The sequence below is a fragment of the Zonotrichia leucophrys genome, chromosome 17, assembly GCF_028769735.1.
Source record: "Zonotrichia leucophrys gambelii isolate GWCS_2022_RI chromosome 17, RI_Zleu_2.0, whole genome shotgun sequence".
Taxonomy (NCBI): domain Eukaryota; kingdom Metazoa; phylum Chordata; class Aves; order Passeriformes; family Passerellidae; genus Zonotrichia; species Zonotrichia leucophrys.
In genome coordinates this window covers 1226097-1247500 of record NC_088186.1, presented here as the reverse complement: position 1 = coordinate 1247500, position 21404 = coordinate 1226097, and the positions used below count along the sequence as shown (strand labels likewise).

General features: G+C 41.5%; 1 protein-coding gene across 10 annotated transcripts in view; it reads right to left on the bottom strand.

Moving 5' to 3' along the window:
• The window catches only part of DENND1A (DENN domain containing 1A), a 150537-nt gene that overhangs the window by 117885 nt on the left and 11248 nt on the right, over positions 1–21404 (bottom strand). For all 10 annotated transcript variants that reach the window (XR_010442262.1, XM_064728005.1, XM_064728006.1 and 7 more), the window contains exon 3: positions 787–830. Coding sequence is in view for 9 of the 10 variants with exons in the window: in XM_064728005.1 (XP_064584075.1) it covers positions 787–830 (44 nt within the window). In the remaining variant the exon portion in view is untranslated. The remainder of the gene's footprint in view (positions 1–786; positions 831–21404) is intronic.

Sequence of the window (21404 nt, the reverse complement as noted above, 5' to 3'; positions counted from 1 at the left end):
AAAGGATCTGAGCTAATATAGCTGTGCTGACCCCAACCTGGTATCACCCAATACAGAGACTCACTGAGACCAAATTCATTGTTCTGTTAAGCAGCTCCACCACGCCAGAGCCTCAGCACCTGCCAGGCCTGGAGGTGCAGGAGCTCACCCAGCAGCCCCAGCCCAGGGCTGAGCCTGGCACCAGCTCTGGGCACCCAGAGCAGACCCTGCCCGAGCCCAGGCCGCTCCCCATGGCACGGGCAAGGACAAGGCAATCTGGAGGTGTTCATTCCCCAGCCAGCTAGAGATCCTGTGAAAAATTCCCAATTCAATCTGTGTTTAAACCAAATGATAAATCCCTGTGTGTTCTACCCACACGTTTGGGCTTTTATACCATCTTTTTGAAGCAGACTAGAGACTGCATGATCAGGCAAGAATTTAAAAAATGTGCTGTAGTGCCAGGTGCCCAGTTAAACACAGCTATAAACCTCAGACAATGCAGAGAGCTCTGCCAAATGAACTGCGGCTCTGGCACCTAAAGGCAAAAAGTGAAATTTATTAATCAATTTTCCTTCTCGCTCTCATGTTCGCTTGTAAAAATGAGATTGTAAACCAATCTTATGAGATCCAAATTCTTCCGTTTTCTGCTTTATGTGTAAAAATGTTTTTATCCTTCTGCTTCTAATTACAGCTTCTTTTTCTTTCTAAGAATGCATTTATCTCTTTCAGTAAAAAGAGCAGCAATAATATGTTGAACAACCCTGAAATAAATTTTGTCATGTAAAAAATTAATTACGCATTCCAAACCTGGTCACTGTAGCCCTCTGGGAATTGCCTCCGCACCTCAGGATCTGTAAATAATTGACAGATAATATTAATTGGCTTTGGATTAGTGAGCAAGCAGAGAATCACACATTAATATTTGATCAGAAGATGATAGCAACCCTGGCAGGGGATCCAAGGAGGGCAGCTGAGGCTGCTGTGCTGATAAGAGCAGGGAAGGACTTTTCAAGGCTCTCCCTTTACCCTCCTCCAGACAGAAAAAAGCTGTACATAAAACACACACAAAACACATGAAACCAAAAATGTCCGTGTGTACATACACGCACACATATATAGAGATATATATATATATATATAAATATAAATTACTTTTTAAGAGAAGCCCTGGTGCTAGACTGAACTTCAGGCTGGTACTTGGGCTACATCTTTCCAGCTGCAATTTGCCACCTGGGCTTATCTCCAGGAAATTGTTACCCAATGCACCTCATTTTGGTTAAAATCAGACAGCCAGTTTTGCCACCTCCAGGCACTCTGTTAATTTATCTCCATAGACAGTTTTCAGTGATACTAGATTACAAATCCCTCAAAATTACGTTACTTATGTTAAGGTATGCTCCCTACAAACCCAAAAATATTTATCTAGAATTTGAAAGAGGCAATTAACACAGCTCTGGAACCTTTCTCATCAGGAAAACAAGAGTGAACACTTCAGAGTAGCAAACATTCAAGACTGATGCAACGTCCTTAGTCCTTTGGCTGTCAGAATAAATAATACGGTAGTATTCCCTGAGAAGTTATCTTAAATTTAATTAGAGATGTTCATAAAACAACAGAATATCACGATTGAAATTATTTATATGACAACCTATTTAAAACAGATCTCTTCAAAGCCATCAATTTTTCAAAGGAATACATTGGAGAAGGCCACATTCCATTCTACAAAGATAATTTTTTAATTACAAACACCAAACCATGTAACAACCAAGCAAGAGTTCAAAACCAAGTTCAATGCAGGAGCAAATGAACAGAATCGTGGCAGCATCGCCCTTCGGTGCCAGGCTGGGTTTGGTGCTGCAGACACGGCCCCAGGCTGGGGCACACCCAGCTCAGCGCTGAGGGGTGGCACGGGTGGCACGGGCACCTCCCCTGCTGCCCCACAGGTGCCAGGCTGGGTTTGGTGCTGCAGACACGGCCCCAGGCTGGGGCACACCCAGCTCAGCGCTGAGGGGTGGCACGGGTGGCACGGGCACCTCCCCTGCTGCCCCACAGGTGCCCGCCCAGAGCCCTCAGAGCAGCGTTCCCCGAGTGAGGAGCTGGGCCATGGTGGCTCTGCTGCCCGCAGGTGCAAACTCCTTCTCAAGGTGTACTTTGTTCACACGAGAAATCCAACAGCCCAGGCCTTTATAAACTTTCCAGATTTACATTTTCCAGACAATCAGATGCTTGGTCTTAACATTTCACTGCAATATATACACAAGATATCCAACTGTACATGCACACATCAGCAAACTCATCTACATTACCGCAGCAAACCAGAAACAGAGAGCAAGGGATCTCCTTTTGGAGCCTTACTTTGAAAGTGAGCAAAGTGTCCAAACACACAAAAAGATGTGACCAGCTGTGCTGGCATGGGCCCCTCTGCACACAGTTAGCAATTAACAGGACAGCACAGCTTCACACTTCAGCACAGCAAGTACAGCATCAGTGCTAAAAGAAACTATGACACACCTATTAAGATGCGTATTTTTAAATAATTTTAAAATTAATTAATGGAGGGCAAGAGTTCAGAATGCCACAAAAAAACCCCCACCCAAATCAATGAAAGAAACAAATTTGTATTGCTGCAGACATTTGTAATGGTGTCTGAACATGAAACCTACATGTGCCCCCCCTTCTATTGATCCATTGCTCTCGAACTTAATATAAACATATATACACATACTGCCACACATAACATTTTATCATTTACCATTATTGTAGGGAAATGAGGAACTCAATTTGACATAAATCCAAAGTGTGTTTGCTCTAAACACATTCGTCCATAGATGGCAAACTACATTCTCATTCTTGAAAAATGCAACAAAATAGATTAGTCATACAAAGTAATTGTGTGTGTGTGTGTGTGTGTGTGTGTGTGTAAACATGCCTTTTTCCTGTTCTCTTAGCATCCTGAAAGCCCTTCTGCGTTGCTGGAGCTCCCTGCCGTGAAGGACAGCCCAGTGTATTTGAGTGAAGCCCGAGAGCCCCACCCGAGCTCCTGGGGCAGGGGCAGAGGTGTGAGCAGGGCTGGGGCAGCTGAACTCCCCCTGAGCGAACCCATCCCTGCTCCTGCCCCTAAGGCCCCACCTGAGGGAGCTGCCCTGCCCTGCCCTGCCTGCCCTGGGACACAGGGACACAGCTTGTCCTCAGGCCAAACACTGCTATCGGAACTACTCAGAGCAGGCTCTCCCCTGAGGAATAAGCACAAATCGCCCAAAAATCACAACAGACATGATATCCAAGTATTCTGAACAAGAGAAAACAAACAGATACAGGCCAAGCCAGCGCCCAGGACTCAGCTTCAATCAGCACCACGAGTATCAGTGAAAACTGTTCCAGCACTCGTGTGAAATATTTGGCAAACACATGAACAAACCTGACTGTCAACTCTGCCTGTAAAACTAAAGTAGCTTGGGGAACTTCAAACACTTTTACTCGCAGTAATTTGTTTTGCACAGTGCATGCAAACAGTTAGATGCAGCTCCATTGTAGTTGTAGACAGTAAGAAAGCCCTTTGCAACTCAAAACAGGGAACGCTGTTATTCCAGGTACTTAACAGGCTTTCGAGTGAAATGATGCAAAGTAAACACATGTAAAATACTGTTTTCAAGTTCAGGAGAGTGGAATCTATTTGCTGACATCAGAACAAGGGAAGAGTCAGGCTGAAATCCCAACCAACCTCTTGCCCAGCTACAGCAAAGCACTGAGCTGAAGCCTTGCAGTCACATTTAACTTAACAGAGCTCTGAGCTCAGCTGAGAGCAGGAGCGCACCTTGCAAACCAGGAACAAACACAGTGCAGGTTAACCCCCAAAAGGAAAAAGTCACAGCAATTATGGAGATGTTTCTCAAACTAAACTTGTCCAGACCCCAAAACAAGAATTCAGGTTGTGCTACATGCTGAACTTTTCTGTTGTTGGTAACCTAGTATCTCCTGTTTGTCTTCCATTACAACTGGTTTTGTAGTTTTGTAGTGTCAGCTCACAAAGATGACAAGACCCACACAGTTTATGCCTAAAGCAAGTGCGCACAAACTTCCCTGGAAAACAGCCATCCATAAATATAAATACATGCTGAAATACAGCACTGGAAACTGTAAGTTGCAAGTGTAAAGCAGAAAGAATACAAGCAATAACATTCCAAAATAAAGCTAAAATACACCATCCCATCTGCAATCTTCCCTTCTTGTAGGGGCACAAGTGCAAAGAAATACACATATGTCACAAACTTAAACTGCTGGTACCAAGGAAAAAGTCGATTTTATTCCTAATGCTTACACTCAGGTTTAAAAAGCTTGTTACCCAATGGCATGTTGTATCCATTTCCTAAGATCCATGAGTGATTTCAGTGAAGCCAGGGTGGGCTCACTTCCCAAGCCGACAAGCACCACTGGAAGCTCTCTTCCCAGAGCATGCAGCTCCCTACAAAGCAGCTGCAGCCACAAAATCTCAGCTGGCCTAAGAGCAGGAGCTCCAGCTCCGCTGTTGCTCGCTAGGGCCAGCCTGTGCCAGGGAGGACAGGGTTAGCACAGCTTCTGTGGCTATTCCTGCAGCAGTTTCCTGTGGGATCTCAGCACCTCAGGACTGAGGTGCCGAGCCACCGAGACCACCCTTGGGGGGCTCGGGAGTCCTGGAATGTTCCAGAAGTGTCTGGTGGCTGGACTTTGATCCCACACAGGAGACGACACCTGTATGAGGGTAGGAGGACTTCACCGGGGTGAATGGTGAAGGGATTAGTTAATTAGAGAGTGAAACACAGGGTTTAGGATTTCTGTACAGGGGGGTTTAGAGAAGTAAGATGGAGGAATTGGGGCGTGTCCTGTCCTTCTTCTTCTTCTTCTTCTTCTCCTCCATCTTCTATGGTGATGGTGGCACTTTAGGATTGGTCATTACTAAAAGTGCACTGGGCAATAAGAGTGAAAGGTATTGGGGAAAAATGATAAATATTGTACACGTAACAATGGGTATAAAGATAGGTGACTGTCCGGAGGGCGACACAGTGTGCTCATGGCTGACTGCTGAGCAGAGCTCTGTCGGGCCGAAAGAAAATCTTTTAGATAAACAATTAATAAACATAAAGACCGAAAGAAGAACTGAAGCCTCTTCTCGTTCTTTGATACGCGGGCTGCCCCAAGGCCACTCCGGGCCTTTCCAGGCCCTTCAAACAGCCGAAAACCGGACAGTTTCCCTCACAGCTGTTTTAAGAGGTGTTTCTGAGGGAACAGCCTGGCAGTGGAACAGCGCGGGGGTGATTCTGGAGAGGGGTGGGCAGAGCCGGTGCCCGCTGTCGGGGACAGAGCCAGGCTTTGTGCACGGGCCCTGCAGCCCTGCCAGAGCCAGCCGGGGTAACCAGCACACAGCCCACACCGGGCAGTGCATTCTCACGGCCAGCACACCCACACCTCCCCTCTGGAACAGGAGGCTCCACATCCCATCTGTGCACATCACCTAGAGCACTGCATTCAGTACTCAAACATATTCCAGCTATTGTTTTAGTATTTCATTAAATATGTGAATGTTTCCAAGTTCTAAAAGCTATCCCTGCCTCTCCATACAGGATCTTGTTTAACAAAAAGCCAAGTACAGCAGAATATTGAAATTAGCTGTGAACTGTATAATCCCATTGTTCAATTTCATGGCATTTAAGACAGTACCTTCCCCTCCACACAAGTCTGGATGTTAATCCATGCTGGAACCTGATTTAATTTTCCAGATGACAGGATGGGAACATGCTACAATGGCATATTAGTGTAACTATGCTGCTCTTTTACTCACAACTTTTCTTACGTCATAAAGTGAGGAGTTATGCTTTTAAAAGACACATGCCTAATTACTTCTACAAATAGCACAGCAAACTGGTCTGTATTTGAATTTTATGGAAATTATAAGACCACGTAAGTTTTCAAAAAATTAATAGAACATACTTCCTAGAGTAAACCATGCAAACCCAATATAAACAAACTTGCTTTTTCTGATAAAAGTCAGCCAATTTAATCCATTATGGTTATGAACAAATAACTTCGATCTCAAATTGAAAAATATAGTGAAACTTGCTTCTTTTTTTCTCCTAACTAATTATTTACCTCATTCACTTCTTTAAGGTCCTTATAGCTGCAATCCCTCTAAAATGAACTGGAATTCCATTCAGAGTAACTTTCAATTTCTATACCCACTACACATTCTCACCCTTATGCAGCACAACTAAAAAGCAATGCAAACTTCTTTCCAAACCTCTGCAAACTCCTTGGTATCCTGCACCCAGCACAGCCGAACACTCCTGCTTGCCCCTAACCTGCTGCAGCTCAGCCTGCAGATCCCATCTCAGAGAGCAGCAAGCAGGGGAGGAGGGAAAAAGGCGGGGATGGGAGGAGAAATGTGGGAACGAGAAAACCTACACACACACCAGAAGACAGACACGAAACCTCAGAATAAGTTCTGGTGTAAAATACGTATTTAATATGCAGCTTTAAGCCTTCAATCCTTTCTTTTTAAAGTGCGCTTTATTCTAAAAGCGTGCAAGTCAGAAAATAACCAAGATGAAAAGAAAATTCTGTAAGAAAGTCTTACACCCCATCCCACAGCCACTGCCAGCAGCACAGTGTGAGACAGATGTCACCCCAAGGTGTCACTGGGCACAGCGAGCACCCACAGCGGGCTCCATGCTCTAACACACACCCCAGGTGAGTATGCAATCACCCTCTTCCCCTGGCACACACAGTGCAGACCAACACCCCAGCCCAGGTGAGTGTGTAACCACCCTCCTCCCCTGGCACACACAGTGCAGACCAACACCCCAGCCCAGGTGAGTGTGTAACCACCCTCTCCCCCTGGCACACACAGTGCAGACCAACACCCCAGCCCAGGTGAGTGTGTAACCACCCTCTCCCCCTGGCACACACAGTGCAGACCAACACCCCAGCCCAGGTGAGTGTGTAACCACCCTCTTCCCCTGGCACACCCCAGCCCAGGATCCAGGCTGGGCCTCAGTCCATGGGCACGGCCCTGCAGGGAGAGGAGCAGCCAGGACTGCGGCCTCAGCACGAGGCCATGGACAGGCATGGTGCTGTGGTGTGTTCTTAAGTTTGTTAGTTTGCTCCCCCCATTTTCTGTATTAAATGGTTTCTTCCTTTCCCAGGACCCTGCCAGGAAGAAACCATTTAATACAGAAAATGGGGGGAGCAAACTAACAAACTTAAGAACACACCACAGCAGCATGGCACAAAAAAGAGACTCCTAAGCTTGCCTCTCTCTCTTTAACAGAACATTTGGAAGTCTGCCCTGCAAGTGCCAAATACCTCACTGGTAACATAAAAATGCTTTTCACAACAGTTTAATCTAGAAACATAATATAAGGTTTGTAACTCAGACACAAAATGCTGTTCAGACTTCAGTAAAGTGATGTGAAAGCAGGAGAGACTGAGAGCAAAGGCAGTATAAAATATACATCATAGGAAACAGGAAGGAAGGGAAAAAAACAGAACAGATTAAGCAAATTACTATGATTTCCATAATTATTTCTATATTATTAACACATCAAGAGCCAGAGGGGCAGTGAGGAACAAAACTTTTCTTGGCAGTATTCAGCAACATCTTATATGCGTTTTTTAAAAAATCCTTAAAAAATCTTTTTAAAAATCTCAAAAAAAGCAGGTTAAATTACAGATTACCTTGCAGATTTTTACTTAAGGCAATACACAGCTCTCCAGAATGAAGAGAAGTAGAGAAGTAACAGCTCTAACAACACAAGAACTGATGCAGGTTGTCAGAGTTATGTCCATACATGTGGGCTGCACACCAGGTTTCTGATGATGCCCTCACACCAGGTTTCTGATGATGCCCTCACACCAGGTCTCTGATGATGCCCTCACACCAGGTTTCTGATGCCCTCACACCAGGTCTCTGATGATGCCCTCACACCAGGTCTCTGATGATGCCCTCACACCAGGTTTCTGATGATGCCTCACACCAGGTCTCTGATGATGCCCTCACACCAGGTCTCTGATGATGCCCTCACACCAGGTTTCTGATGATGCCCTCACACCAGGTTTCTGATGATGCCCTCACACCAGGTTTCTGATGATGCCCTCACACCAGGTCTCTGATGCCCTCACACCAGGTTTCTGATGCCCTCACACCAGGTCTCTGATGATGCCCTCACACCAGGTCTCTGATTCCCTCACACCAGGTTTCTGATGATGCCCTCACACCAGGTTTCTGATGATGCCCTCACACCAGGTCTCTGATGCCCTCACACCAGGTTTCTGATGATGCCCTCACACCAGGTCTCTGATGATGCCCTCACACCAGGTCTCTGATGCCCTCACACCAGTCTCTGATGATGCCCTACACCAGGTTTCTGATGATGCCTCACACCAGGTTTCTGATGATGCCCTCACACCAGGTCTCTGATGATGCCCTCACACCAGGTCTCTGATGATGCCCTCACACCAGGTCTCTGATGATGCCCTCACACCAGGTCTCTGATGATGCCCTCACACCAGGTCTCTGATGCCCTCACACCAGTTTCCAGTGCAGGCACGAGACCGGCAGCAGCTTTATGAGCCATTCAGAGTAAACATTAAATATGAGACTGTCACTGTTTCTAGCAGACAAACCAACTTTCCATCTAAAGGGGTTGACTTCACAATCCTGTTACATTAACAAAAGCAATGCTCACTCCTTGGATAAGAAGACAGGGAAACACTGACTGCCTTTCACAAGCAGAAGAGTTTCCCCATCAGCCATTCCGTGTCATGTCCAGCTCCTGAAGTGCCCAGCATTCACACACAGAGCATTCAGTCAGAGCCTCCCATAGGGCAACATGTTCCACCTTAACTGCTATTATCTACTCTCTTGGACTCTTATATGGAATGGGGCCAGGTTTAATCAAACTTTACTAATTCTTTTAATGGAAGCTGGGAAACAGTTGTGGTGCAAGCAGTGTGTTCAAAATATGAAACACAACTGGGGAATTATCTCTCTATTAAATCCTTAAGTTCTTTTGTTTCATCCATACCAAGATACTGCCTTTACAAAACCCAGTTGTATAAGGGTACAGATTAATGTCTATTGCTACCACTCTAAACTGCTAAGAGCAGGGAGACATTGGAAAGCATAAGATGTCTTCAGTGATCAGCAAACTCAGAATTATTTCCTTACAAAGAAGAACAGGAAGCTTTCAGCCCAGATTCATTTTTAAACTGCTGATACTGACAGAACTAAAACTAGAACTATAAGAAGAAGATGCACAGCATAGAGCTAAAACTAAAATAACGGAGATCAAAACCAGAAGACAAAATAAGTACTTATTTCCAGTCCTGTTTGTTACATGTTTCTCCCACCTTCATTTGAGGTCTTCAGATCTTTTCTCTGCACTGGTTAATGACTCTGGTGATACCTCGAGCCCACATTAAAGCACGGTTGATGAATCTTTTGAGTTTGCTGTACTGTGCACTTAAGGGGATATTTCTCTTGATAACCATCTGTTCTTCAACCAACCCAGAAATGCAGTATTCCTGCAAATCGAAGCCAAACTCCAGGAGTCCTGCAAACTGCACATTTTGAATGGATTGTATTTTAAATTCTTTTTTCCCCCTGTAATTTTAGTCAGCAAATTATACAGCAGCTAAAACTTGCAAAAAATATAATTAGGTAAAATTGTACTCCAATGGTCAAGAAATCCACAAGGCCTGGCGTAGAAAATGAAATACGAAGTGTTTTGAAACATTTTACAGGCTGCCTGTAATAATTACACAAAAGAAGTTGAATGGGAACACCTACTTTAAGCAGGCTTTTTTGGGGTTTAATAATTTTTTAATTTATTTGTGTTTGATCAGAGTATTTTTTTCTCATAACCTTTTTGACACTCTATAAATTTAATAGAGATGTGTTTTAAGTGCTCAGGCCATGAATACTGAATTTGTTTCTCTCCTGCCTCTTTGTATTTATATTCCGAGGCAGCAGAGTTGCCTGGTGACAGTCTCCCCACTTCCACAGCAGCTGGCAAGCCCTCCTTGTCCTGGGGATATGAAAGAATCAGTTAACTAATATTTCAGGCTCTGATTTAAATGTGACAGTCTGGAAGTGCCAATACCACGCAGAGCAGGATTTACAAGCTAAGGTTTTTCTAAAAGTCTCAGAAGCAATAAAGAAAGAAAACTAAAAAGACCTTTATCACATCTAGCTAACATGCAGCAAAAATTAATCCTGATTAATTAATTAATCCAAATTAGTGCATCATCTAGAGTTTAACAATACCAGACACAAGCAGTAATTGTCTAAATCTGTTAACTTAGATTCTCAGAATGCAAATTCTCAGGCTAAGACCAAAGCAACCAGAGCTTTGACAGCTTTACAGGAAACAGTCACCCCTTTAATATTTACAGGACATGTATTTCAGATGGCTTCTGAATGCCTATCTCAATGCCTGCTCAGGGCCAAGCACATGCACCCAAACCCATTTCTCTAAGCTCACTCTGTACAGCAGCAAAAATAAAAGCTATATTTGATAGAATTAGAGCTTATAGCCAACTGAATTAATACCCAATTGTATTAATTAGCATACTAAGCACCTTCATTTAAAAAAATCCTTATTCAATTAATTTTACAAGAAATTTTTATGTAATGATACATTTTCTACTTTCCTGTGTCAACCAAATAACTTTTAACTTGGTTGTTGCTCTGAAAAAAACCAGAATTAATATTTTAATTTCACATTGCTTTTTAGCAATAGTATATTAAAAGGAACTTGTGTAAAACCACAATGTGGCCATGGCAATCAATCAGCTGCATTACAAAACCTAAAGGAATTGCTAATGAAAACAAACATTATTTTCCAACACACTACCAGGCTTTTCACTAGCAGAAAATACTTGGAGTTTTATAAATATTTTCCAAGCTGTTTCATTGCAGGTTTGGGTTTAGCTTTAGTGATAGTTTGACCATTTAAATTTGGTAATAATCTGTATTTTCTATGTCTTAGAGAAGATTTTACAATTGTTTAACTTTTTAAAAATTTCTTTCCAAACTTCACCAACCACAATAACTTCAGATGGACATATTGTCAGAGAGGCACATAAAGCACTGCAGAAATACATTCACAGAATCCCAGAATCACAGAAATTCTAGGTTGGAAGAGACCTTTAAGATCATCGAGTCCAACCCATGTTCTAACACCTCAACTAGATCATGGCACCAAGTGCCACATCCAGGCTTTTTTTAAACTCTTCGAGGGATGGCGACTCTACCATCTCCCTGGGTAGATGATTCCAGTATTTGACCACTCTTTCTGTAAAATACTTCCTCCTTAATTCTAGCCTGTATCTCCCTTGGCGCAGCTTGAGACTGTGTCCTCTTGTTCTGTCTGTTGTTGCCTGGAAAAAGAGATGGATGGCCACATATCAGGTTTCATCTGAACTGACTGGAAAAGGACATGGAACAGAAGTGTTGGAGCCAACCGTAAGTTCTTGAAGTGTTGTACTAAGGAAGGAAAGACAACAACCCTTCTCTTGAGCAACTGGATAATTGCCTGAACTACAGAGAGAAACCTTTGTTACACGTGCACAGTGAATACTGATTGCCAAGCCGGAAGCTCTGTAAGTTTCTAACTCAAACTCTGAGCCCACGTTCATCCTCTCAATCCTGGCAGTCTCCAGCTGCTCGCAGTGCCGTGTCACCAGCTGGGCAAGCCCAGCACAGCTCCTGCACGGCTCCGAGGGCAGAGCTGCACCAGCACCCTGAGGGGGCTTGGGGGCTTCTGTCGGTGCACCCCTGCTTAGCTCAGGATGCCTCAGTGATCCCCATGGCACTAACAAAACATGCCTTGTGATGAGGCTTTAGTGAACGTGCTTTAGTTCAGGACGCTTTAGAGATCCCTCTGGCACTGAAACAAAACAACTCCAACAAAGGTGAATCGCTGAAAACCTCGCTCTCCATTCCATGGCTCCCTGCAGTGGAGATGTCACCACAGATGCTTTTGGGCATGGGCAGTAGGACACAGCTCATCTGCCACACCATAAATCTGATTCACCCATGGCCTTACCAACAAAGGACAGCCAAAGCTCACGAGCATTTCTGGGGAGCTGATTTCACAGTGCTGCTCTGCTTGTAGCTTTTCTAGTGTAGCCACACTTAGGGCTTCACCCTCACTGCACTGATAACCCCAGAAACCTGGGCCAAGAAACAGAACTGACCAAGAGTTTCCATGGTCACCAACACATTCCTGAGCTTTGAGGTGTTGCAAGTCCATATATTAAAAGATCATACATAAGAGAGAGCACTAATTATTTTATTGGGACACTTCAGAACTTGGCCTTGTACCCTTCAGTACTCAGCCTCACCTTTTTGTTTCAGCTTGAGCCATGCAACATGCCCATCTCAACTCACCACTGCTATTTGTGCTGCCCATGGTAAATGGTACATGGTAAAACAGTAAAAAACTGTACCAACAGGTAAGCTGGAATCGAGTTTAAAAAACAAAACAAAACCAGAGATTGGTGAGCCTCATGTAAGGCTGCAGCCTCACTGAGGTCTCATGAAAGCCTTCAAGCAAAGTATTAAATGGGAGGAAAGTTTGTAAGAACAGGAAAAGCATCCAATATGCACCCCAACAAAACATTTCTGTGGAGTCTGAAATGTTGATGACAGAAGTTGAACTTCTTGAACACCATTCCAAACTTAGTGGGGGTGAGGGGAAGCAGGTCCTAACATGGAAAAATACATCTCATGGAGCTAATGACCGTGAGATGAAAGAAAACCAAAATCACTTCATGCTCAGCTGTTCAGAATGACTTCTCTCTTTTGGAGGAAAGTTCATTAAGTGGACAGCAGCAGAGCACAGCAGAGCCGTGGATATATTGACACTTGCAGGACTGACCCAGTTCATGGCTGCAGTGCTTTCAGCCACATTAGCAAAGCTCACTGTGCTGTGTGCACTGCTGAAACACAAGGAAGCTCTCTGTGAAAGTAAGTTTGGCACGTTTAAAGCAGTGCTGTCGGCTTGAAGAAAAACTTGGTTTAGATAAAGAGGAGTTTGCTGATATTCAGCGCAGCTAGACAGGAAATCTATCATCTCTCTAAAAAAAATTTAAAACATTTCTGCTACTGTAGAAAAGGCAAGGGTATCAAAAGGATTTTTAACCACAAAAATGTTTTCAGACACTTGATACTTCCAAGATGTATGAGAGCATAGATCCAGCTACCAAAATGCTCCTGAGAGAGTGGAGCAGTCCAGTCTGAGCAGGAACATTTCACAGTCACGTCACAACCCTGGAAATCTGAAATTTCACTAATTTCCTTTCTCTTTCCCTTGCCCAGCTTTAAGAAACCACAAACTCCCAACTAAACTTTCAGCCCTTTTCAAAGCTCTGCAGATTCGTTTCAATCTGGTCACCCTCGGCAGCAGATTTGCTGAGAACAATCTTTTTCCTTCACTACAATTCCAAAGGTAATCTAAAACTGTAACCTGAATCCACTTGTACAAACTCTCTCCACAGGCTGATGGTCCAGGCTGAGGTGCAGCTGGCCATTGACTCTGGGATGGGATGCTGGGGGAAACCCTTCTCACAAACCTGACAAACCAGCAGGAAGCTCAGGAGCTGGGCAGCTCTTACCACACACCAGCACACCTTGAGCAGTACCTGTTCTCTTCTCATTATCTCATTCTGTGTCTAATTGGGACTCTAAGTCCTTTGCTCCCCAGCTGCTTCTTCCAGGTCTGAATTCACACTGCTCTTGTACTCTCATCAGAAGAAATTCAAGCACCAACAGGTCATTTCTAAGCACTCCCCTTTTTGCTAAACTCTTATTAGCACTACACCCAAACACTCTTTTTGAGAACAGAAATTAATGATATTTATCACAATTTACTCATTGAAAAATAAACATAAATCACCAACTCTAGTACACAACATCAATGCTCCATGCCATGATTGTTCCACAGATGCTCCACAGCCTTTTCTTAAGTGACCTAACTAATGATGAAGTTCTCTCCATCTTTTTATACAAGCATATATGTTTAATTTTTAAACATGAAAGATTAAATTAGAAGTTACCCACACAAACACAAGCCCTTTTAAAAAGGCTCAAAACACTGTATTTACATCTGCAAGTACTCACGTTGTTACTACAACCTTTATAACCGAGCTTAGGTTTGCTTCAAACAAAACAGGGTTCTCAGTGATAGAGGCCCAAGAAAAAGCCCTGCATACAGTTAGTCTACAAAGAATTAACTGGATTAATTAGCAAGGGATTTGAGAAGCAGCTTGGAGCTAGAAAACCAAAACACTAAATTGTTTAAATACTTTGGCATTGGATCAAGGTTTCTAGGCAGCCCTATGTTCCATTCTCTCCTTTTTTTTTTGCTCGGTGTTTTAACACATTTAACCTGACGAGGTACTTTTTCATGAGATATGAATGACACTGTCAAAATACTAAAAAAGAAGATGTGAATTAAAAAATGCCACAAGCTGTTAGCAATTCTGCCAACATGTATGAGCCCAGGCAACATTAATTAAAAATCAATAGCTTAGGACATAAATAGCTCTTATCTCTGTTATAGTATATCTCTAACATAACTCTTTATTAAAGAAAAATAAAGGGGAAAAAAAGCCAGTGTCTATGCTATTATACTGACTGAATTGACCACAACAAAGCAAAAGGAATAAGGCAAAAACCCTGAGCAAAGAAACCCTTATGAGAAAGGGAGGACAGGCATATGAATGATTGGAATGCTTCAGCCTTGCACTATCATTAACACATAACTGGCTGCAAACAGCCACGCTGCACATACTTGGAGAACAAGTTACCAGGAAGAACATTCCATGTTTTCAGTGCTAATATGATTCTATACAAAATCCTTCTGGCCAAGGAAATAAAAATAACATGCACATCTTTCTGTCAGCTAGAAGTCTGTAATCTGTATCCTCCTGAGTTTATTAATCAGTATTTTTATTTTGCATCTCAACTAAAGATTGTCAATTCTCTGATAATTATAAAATAAAGATGAGAAAAAAGCAGGAAATTGCACTCAACCTTTATTTCCTTTAGCAACACCATCTTCAAACTAAAGTTACATTAGCAGGCATCAAAGCCAAAAGACTTAAGATTAACTAGGAACTTAAACCAGGGCTTTCAACAGCTGTTTTCACACTTGCAGAGAGCCAAACCTTTGAAAGACTCAAATCCATTTTCTAACACAATATCACATAAAGTCCACCAAGGTCGATGTGTAGTTTGGGTTTGTCATAACTCAGGACAACCACGACAATTTAGATTTCTGACAAGTTTCTACAGAAAATTAACATGAAACAGAAGATGTAAAATCATACTGAAATGGAAAGGCTAAGCTTAGTTTTCTTTTTGTCTACCAACTGCTGCTTTATTCAATGATTATTAATGACAGGCATATCAAATGCTTCCACCAAGCCACAGCAGTCTGTAATCAGTGCTGAAGAACTCAAACAAATGGAAACATTTCACTGAGTTAACTGGAGTTTGAGTCCTACCTTGCACCTGTACTTCAGCACACTCCTGCGTCTTCCCCTCCCCTTGTCATAACCCCAGCTCCCAAAGATTTACTGACTGAAGTGCAGCACAACAAAATCAAAGCTTCTATTGATGAAGCACAGACACCAAGTGTCAGCACAGGGAAACAGAAGACCCCACTTTTCACAAGATCTTTGGCTCTAACTCTTCATTGAGCTACAGTCAGAAATGATGTATTTCATTCTGAACTGTCCAAATTCCATTCCAGCTCTGGCCATTTCCAGGTAACCTTGTTTAAGGTGCACTGAATACAAGGTTTTGTTGCTGCATTTGATAGAACGCAATTCTTCATCTATAAAGTTAATTATGCAATTTAATTTTTAGTAGAAGTACATTAGAACATAGAACTGCCTTTATTAGAGTTCCTCTAAACAGAATAAATTGAAATTCCATCAAGTTCCCTCAATAATGCTTTTTGTCATTGGAAGATACAAGCTAGCCCTTTATTAACATTTCAACTATTGTCTCCATGGAAGGTTCAAGAAAACAAAACAATTCTGAGACTTTGTTAAATCATCTGTCTCCATTTTACTTGATCATTATAAATAAAACTGAATAGAAGATGCACAAGTAATTTGTAAACTCTTTCAAAGGATCTGATTTACATTTTTCTTCTACAAAGATGAAGATCTCCCCATAACATGCTCCATTTGTGTTAAATATTAAATTAAGACACTCATACTACATATATGGCAAAAATGGAATATAATTTTGATATGTTTTGGAATTATTTTCAGCAGTCTAACGCTGTTTATAATACTGGTGCAAATACTGCCACCAGTAAAGAAACAAACATTAAAAAGGTGTCCTTTAAGCTTCCCTTTAAGGCATCTACCATAATCGTATAATTTGCTCTGGACATCATTAAAATGTAAAGTTAATGAGGATTCAGCTGAAAACAGAAGAAATGTAACCTATTTTCAGGCAAAACTTCTAACACTGCAATCAGAGGGAAAACCTCTTTGATGTCTCTTTGTCTCTTCTCATTAATTTTCTTTTGGTTTAAAAAAACACAAAGGCTGTTTAAACTAAAAAATGCATAGAAGTTTAAACATGGTAATTATAGTTGAGCTGCAATGAGGTCATTAGGTTTTTAAAACTTTGAGATAAACAAAATTGAGATGTATGACTATTTTAAAAACATGTCAATACTTAATTTTAATTGTCCATGTGATTGATACCCACTGTATTGTAAGGATTTAGTCTGGATACAGAATTGTTTCAAGATGATTTAGTGAAGGACAGAATCCCATGGCCGGGGTAGAGCAAAGCAATCAAGAAATACATCAAAATGATAAGCTGTAATTACTGTATTACTGCATGCCACATTTAGTATTTCTAAGTGCAACAAAACACACTTTTGCCATCCGTGCAAGAGAGATGGCAAATTGTGACATTTTACTCTTCACAGTTCATTAAGGAATAAAATACTGGACAAGTTAAAGAATTCTATTTACTCACTACATCTATTCTTGTTTACGAACACTGCCAAGGCACACACAAAGCTGCACACTTCTGTTTTAACATGCTAATTCTGTCCAGCAGAAAACACCTTCAAGAGGTATCTTTAATTACACAATATTAATGCACTGTGATATACTGTAGTGGCAGATATTTCTAGCAAATAATTTACAAGTAAATTTTCCCAAACACAAACTAAAAACAATTTTTACCATTACTGTCTAGAAAATAAGATGATGGATAATCACAAACAGGCCTTAACAAATACTCAGGGCAAATACCACTCAAGGATCTCCAAAGTATCTTACAGATAGAAATCAGAGACATTTCCTTAAGGAGTGCAACAATGTAAGAATCATGAAGAGGTCATGCTGTCACTATTTATATTCTGAACTATGTGGTTTCAAAGTAAATGATTCTTCAAAGGAGCCAAATATGGGATTGAGGTAACACCTGTAGAGTGCAATGGGAGTTGTGAGTTTAATTCCCTTCACCACCGCTTGAAATCCCAGCACAAATTCTAATGGTAGATGCTCCAGGCAGGAAAGTGTTCAGGAAAAACTCTCCAGAGTATAACCAATTCCAGACAATAATATTATCAGTATCAGTTATCTCTTCCTATCCCTCTATCCAAGGTTACCATCCTCAAAACGGAAGCCCAACTTCCTTCGTTTCTATTTCACTCTTCCATGAAATATGTAATATTAAAGAGTAAATAAAAAGCTGTTTCCATCTTAAACAAAGACATAAAAATCATCTTCCCAGGAGCCAAAAATGTGTCAGCATCTGGAGTTCTGACAAATGGTTTACCAAAACTTGCTAACCTAAGAAGGACCAAAATCCAAATTGTCTCTGGTAGCACAGAAGGTGGAGTTTAGGATTTGTTTAGATTTGATTTTGGGTTTTGACAAGTGCTGAAGTAAAACAATAGTCTTGCATTAATTTTACACTTATTTGATAATCATCTAACCTCAAACCATCTCTTTTCAACCCCATTTCAATTTATAAAAAAATCTAACACCCAAACCGCAAACGAACAGAAAAAACCAACACAAAACAAAACCAACAAAAAACCACAGGAAAACCTAACAATGTGACTTTTTGTTCATGACAAAAATACCACACCAAAGGCAGGCAGCCCATGCCTTGGGCACTGTGACAGGCCTCTGTTTGAATTCCAGTTTACACTCTCTTCTTGCAAGGAACTCCCCATAACAGAAAGAACCAGCAATACAAATAGATCTCGTGCATCTTTTCCTGCCCAAAGCTGCTTTTCCTGAGAGCTGCTCCTGAAGCAGTGCTCTAAAGCTGTAGTGCTGCAGCTACCAACCTACACAACAGCAGGCTAAGGACAGACACAAACCCTGAATCCCAGTGCTTCCACTGAAAACATTCACAGGAAGCATCATCCAGCTGTGGGTGGATTTAGGGGACCGTGCTAACTTCAGGGCAAGGAACCACCCAAAGTCCCTGCTCTGAAATCTACAGGGAGTCTCCTTTAAAGTCATTACTACTTTGTTTCTTTTTCACCTGAATGACACTCGAATTGAAAGTCCTTTCCAGCAACGTCTGCATCCAGGTTAACTAGAGATGCACTAAGCTTTGAGCAGAAGTTAACACTCATTAACAAGATTACCTGTTGTGATTGAGAAGAACCAAAGACAAACCCCCTTGGAAATGCTTATGACTGAGAATGAACTGAAGTTTAAACTGCTCCCTTAAATAAAGTCACACACACATACCCTCCAACATCAACGTTTGGACTCTGTTCAAAGTACAAACTCTCTGCAGTTACTGGCATGGCAGCCCTATTCTTAAAGCTCCACAGTAAGAGAGAGTTAATTGCAACAAGTGCTCCACCAAATTCTTAAACGCTTCAAATGCTGAAATCTTAAATGTTCCAGTAATATTTGGTATCTAAATTGAGTCTCTCGAGAACTCTTTTAAAGGAACAACCACTCAAATTCATCTATAAATTCAAGGAAAAGTATTGCCGGTGAATGAAAATAATTTGTAGAATCACTAGAAAAACCCTCCCTAAGAAAGTTTCAGTTTAGCAGTTAATTCCAACCTGCAGTTAAAAAGGCACTAGCTGTCAGTCAGTTTTCTCACCCAACTCTATCATGAAAAGAAAAACTGACAGATCACAGGAGCTTGCCTTTGTAAACCAATTCGGGAACTTTCATGCTTCTTATTTGTTAGGTTAAAGGTTAAATTGCTGACCTCTGCCCTCCTGCTTAGCAGCCTTTCCCTTTTTCTGTAAAGCTTTATTTTGGGGCTGTATTTACATGGATTAGTCTCTTTTCACGCTAAGAAGGAATCTGTTCACAGCCAAAGCCTTAGTTCTGGTTGTACAAAAAGCAGTCACAATTATTCAGCAGCAGACAATGACCATATTGTGGATTTACAAAAAAACCACCTCAGCCATGGCAAGTTCTGTCCTTGCTGCACAAAACAATAGAAGAAAAATCTTATCAAGCATTCAAGAGAAAGCAAACAAAGCAGGCCCACTGTGAACTTGATGAAGATGTCAAGCTCCTTTAAAAAAATATAAATCAACAAAAGAGTTTAAAGTCTTGTGAGTGAGACTTTCTGTGCTGAATTTTTCTGTCTAGTTAAACAGTGCCAGCATAGTAATATACTGCAGATTAGTAAATACTTGTGAAATAGGAAAGACTGTAGACAGAAGCACTTAAAGCATGAAGCAAAAAGGCCAAAGAGCTCTCTTCCCACAAAACAGCTCACAGCAACAGAGAAACACTCAGATTTGATATTACTGGTTTGCGGGTTTATTAAACCTAGTACTATCAGATAAGAATACATCTAAAAATGTGTTAGATAAAGTGTATGATGACTTGCAAAATGACAGATTCTATTATTTTTCATAAGGTGAGTTTCTCTTCAATTGAGTTCAATATTTCATTTATACTGTAAAAACCAAACTGTAAACTGTCTTCACAAAAAACAGCTCAAACTGTGCTATTGACTTACCCTGACACTGCAGTCCCAGCAAGCTCTTTGTTAAAATCTTCCACCTTGTTTGTACTTAGAAGCAAAGCAATCAAATGGAAACAGAAAAACAAAGCAGCAGCTTAGGAGAATTAGAATTCCCAAATACCACCTACCTACTTAGCTTTGGTTACTTTTCCAATCCTGCTTTAGGAAGTTGGGTGTAGCAACACAACACTGTGAAGATGGGGTAGGAAAACTCGTGACATGGGAATCCCAGCCCCTTCAACAGAAAGCCCTTATTTAATGGAAAGAGACCTGAATTCTGCACGTCCTTTGATATTTCTAAACCTCCAACATTTTATCTATTTATCAATACAGAATGGGAATATTAGAACCAATAAAAAGCTTTCATCTTAAAAAAATAAAGGCTGCTCTGAGAGGTGCATGGGTAAGGTTTACAAACCTTTGAATGACCAACTCTTACCTTAATCCTATTCCAGTAACTTTGTTTATGTTCAAGAGAATCCTTCATCAGTTTAGGAGGCCCTGCTCTGCTATGTAACATTATAATCTATAATAAATCCAATGGGAGGGAGCAGCAGTGTGTCTGACAGAGACAGAAAGCTGCTAGTTCTCTCTACCTGTGAAAGTCCTACCACAGAAACCACGGTGGCAACTGCAGAATAATTTTAAGGCCCAAGTACATGGTGACTTCTCCCAGTAGAGTTAAGGACTTCGATTAGTTTAAGTTATACATTTGTGATCTGCTGGGGAGGGGGGCAGGGAGGGAAAGAGCTATTACAACCCAAGGCTAGAACATGAAAAGTAAAGAAGGAAGTACTTAAACTACTCACAAGCTTCTAGTAGGAACAAGATTAGTAGTACATGCTACTCTAGGAGCCAATTCAAATGCAAATTTCATCCTTTCACTCAAACAATGATAAACTACCTCAGAGTTAATAGTTTCCTTCTAAGATTCATCTCCCTTTTCAACTTAGCGGTATGTTTTCCAGAAAAGAAAGAAGCACATGGAGAGTCTTACAGCAAGACCTTTTAAATTCTGTCATAAAAGAAGTAGCATAAACTACATTTCCTTTCCTAATCCAGTGAACATTTGTTAAACTCTAACACGCTCACACTTTGTCCGTGCGGTCGCGTTTAGGCTTCTAACTTACCATGGTTTTTTAAAAAACACTCAGAAAGAAATCCTTTAGCTGTACTAAACCATTTCAGCTTTTTCCTTGAACACACAGCAAGAATTTATGCTACACTCACAAAAAGATGAAAGATGAGGTCCTTGGAGAGAAAGGCCTTTTGGCACACTACATGGTAAAGCTACAGATTTGACATACTTTTATAATGTCTGCTTTGGCAAGAACACAAAAACCCCACACAAAAGCATGGTACGTCCTCCCAGACAGGGGTGTAG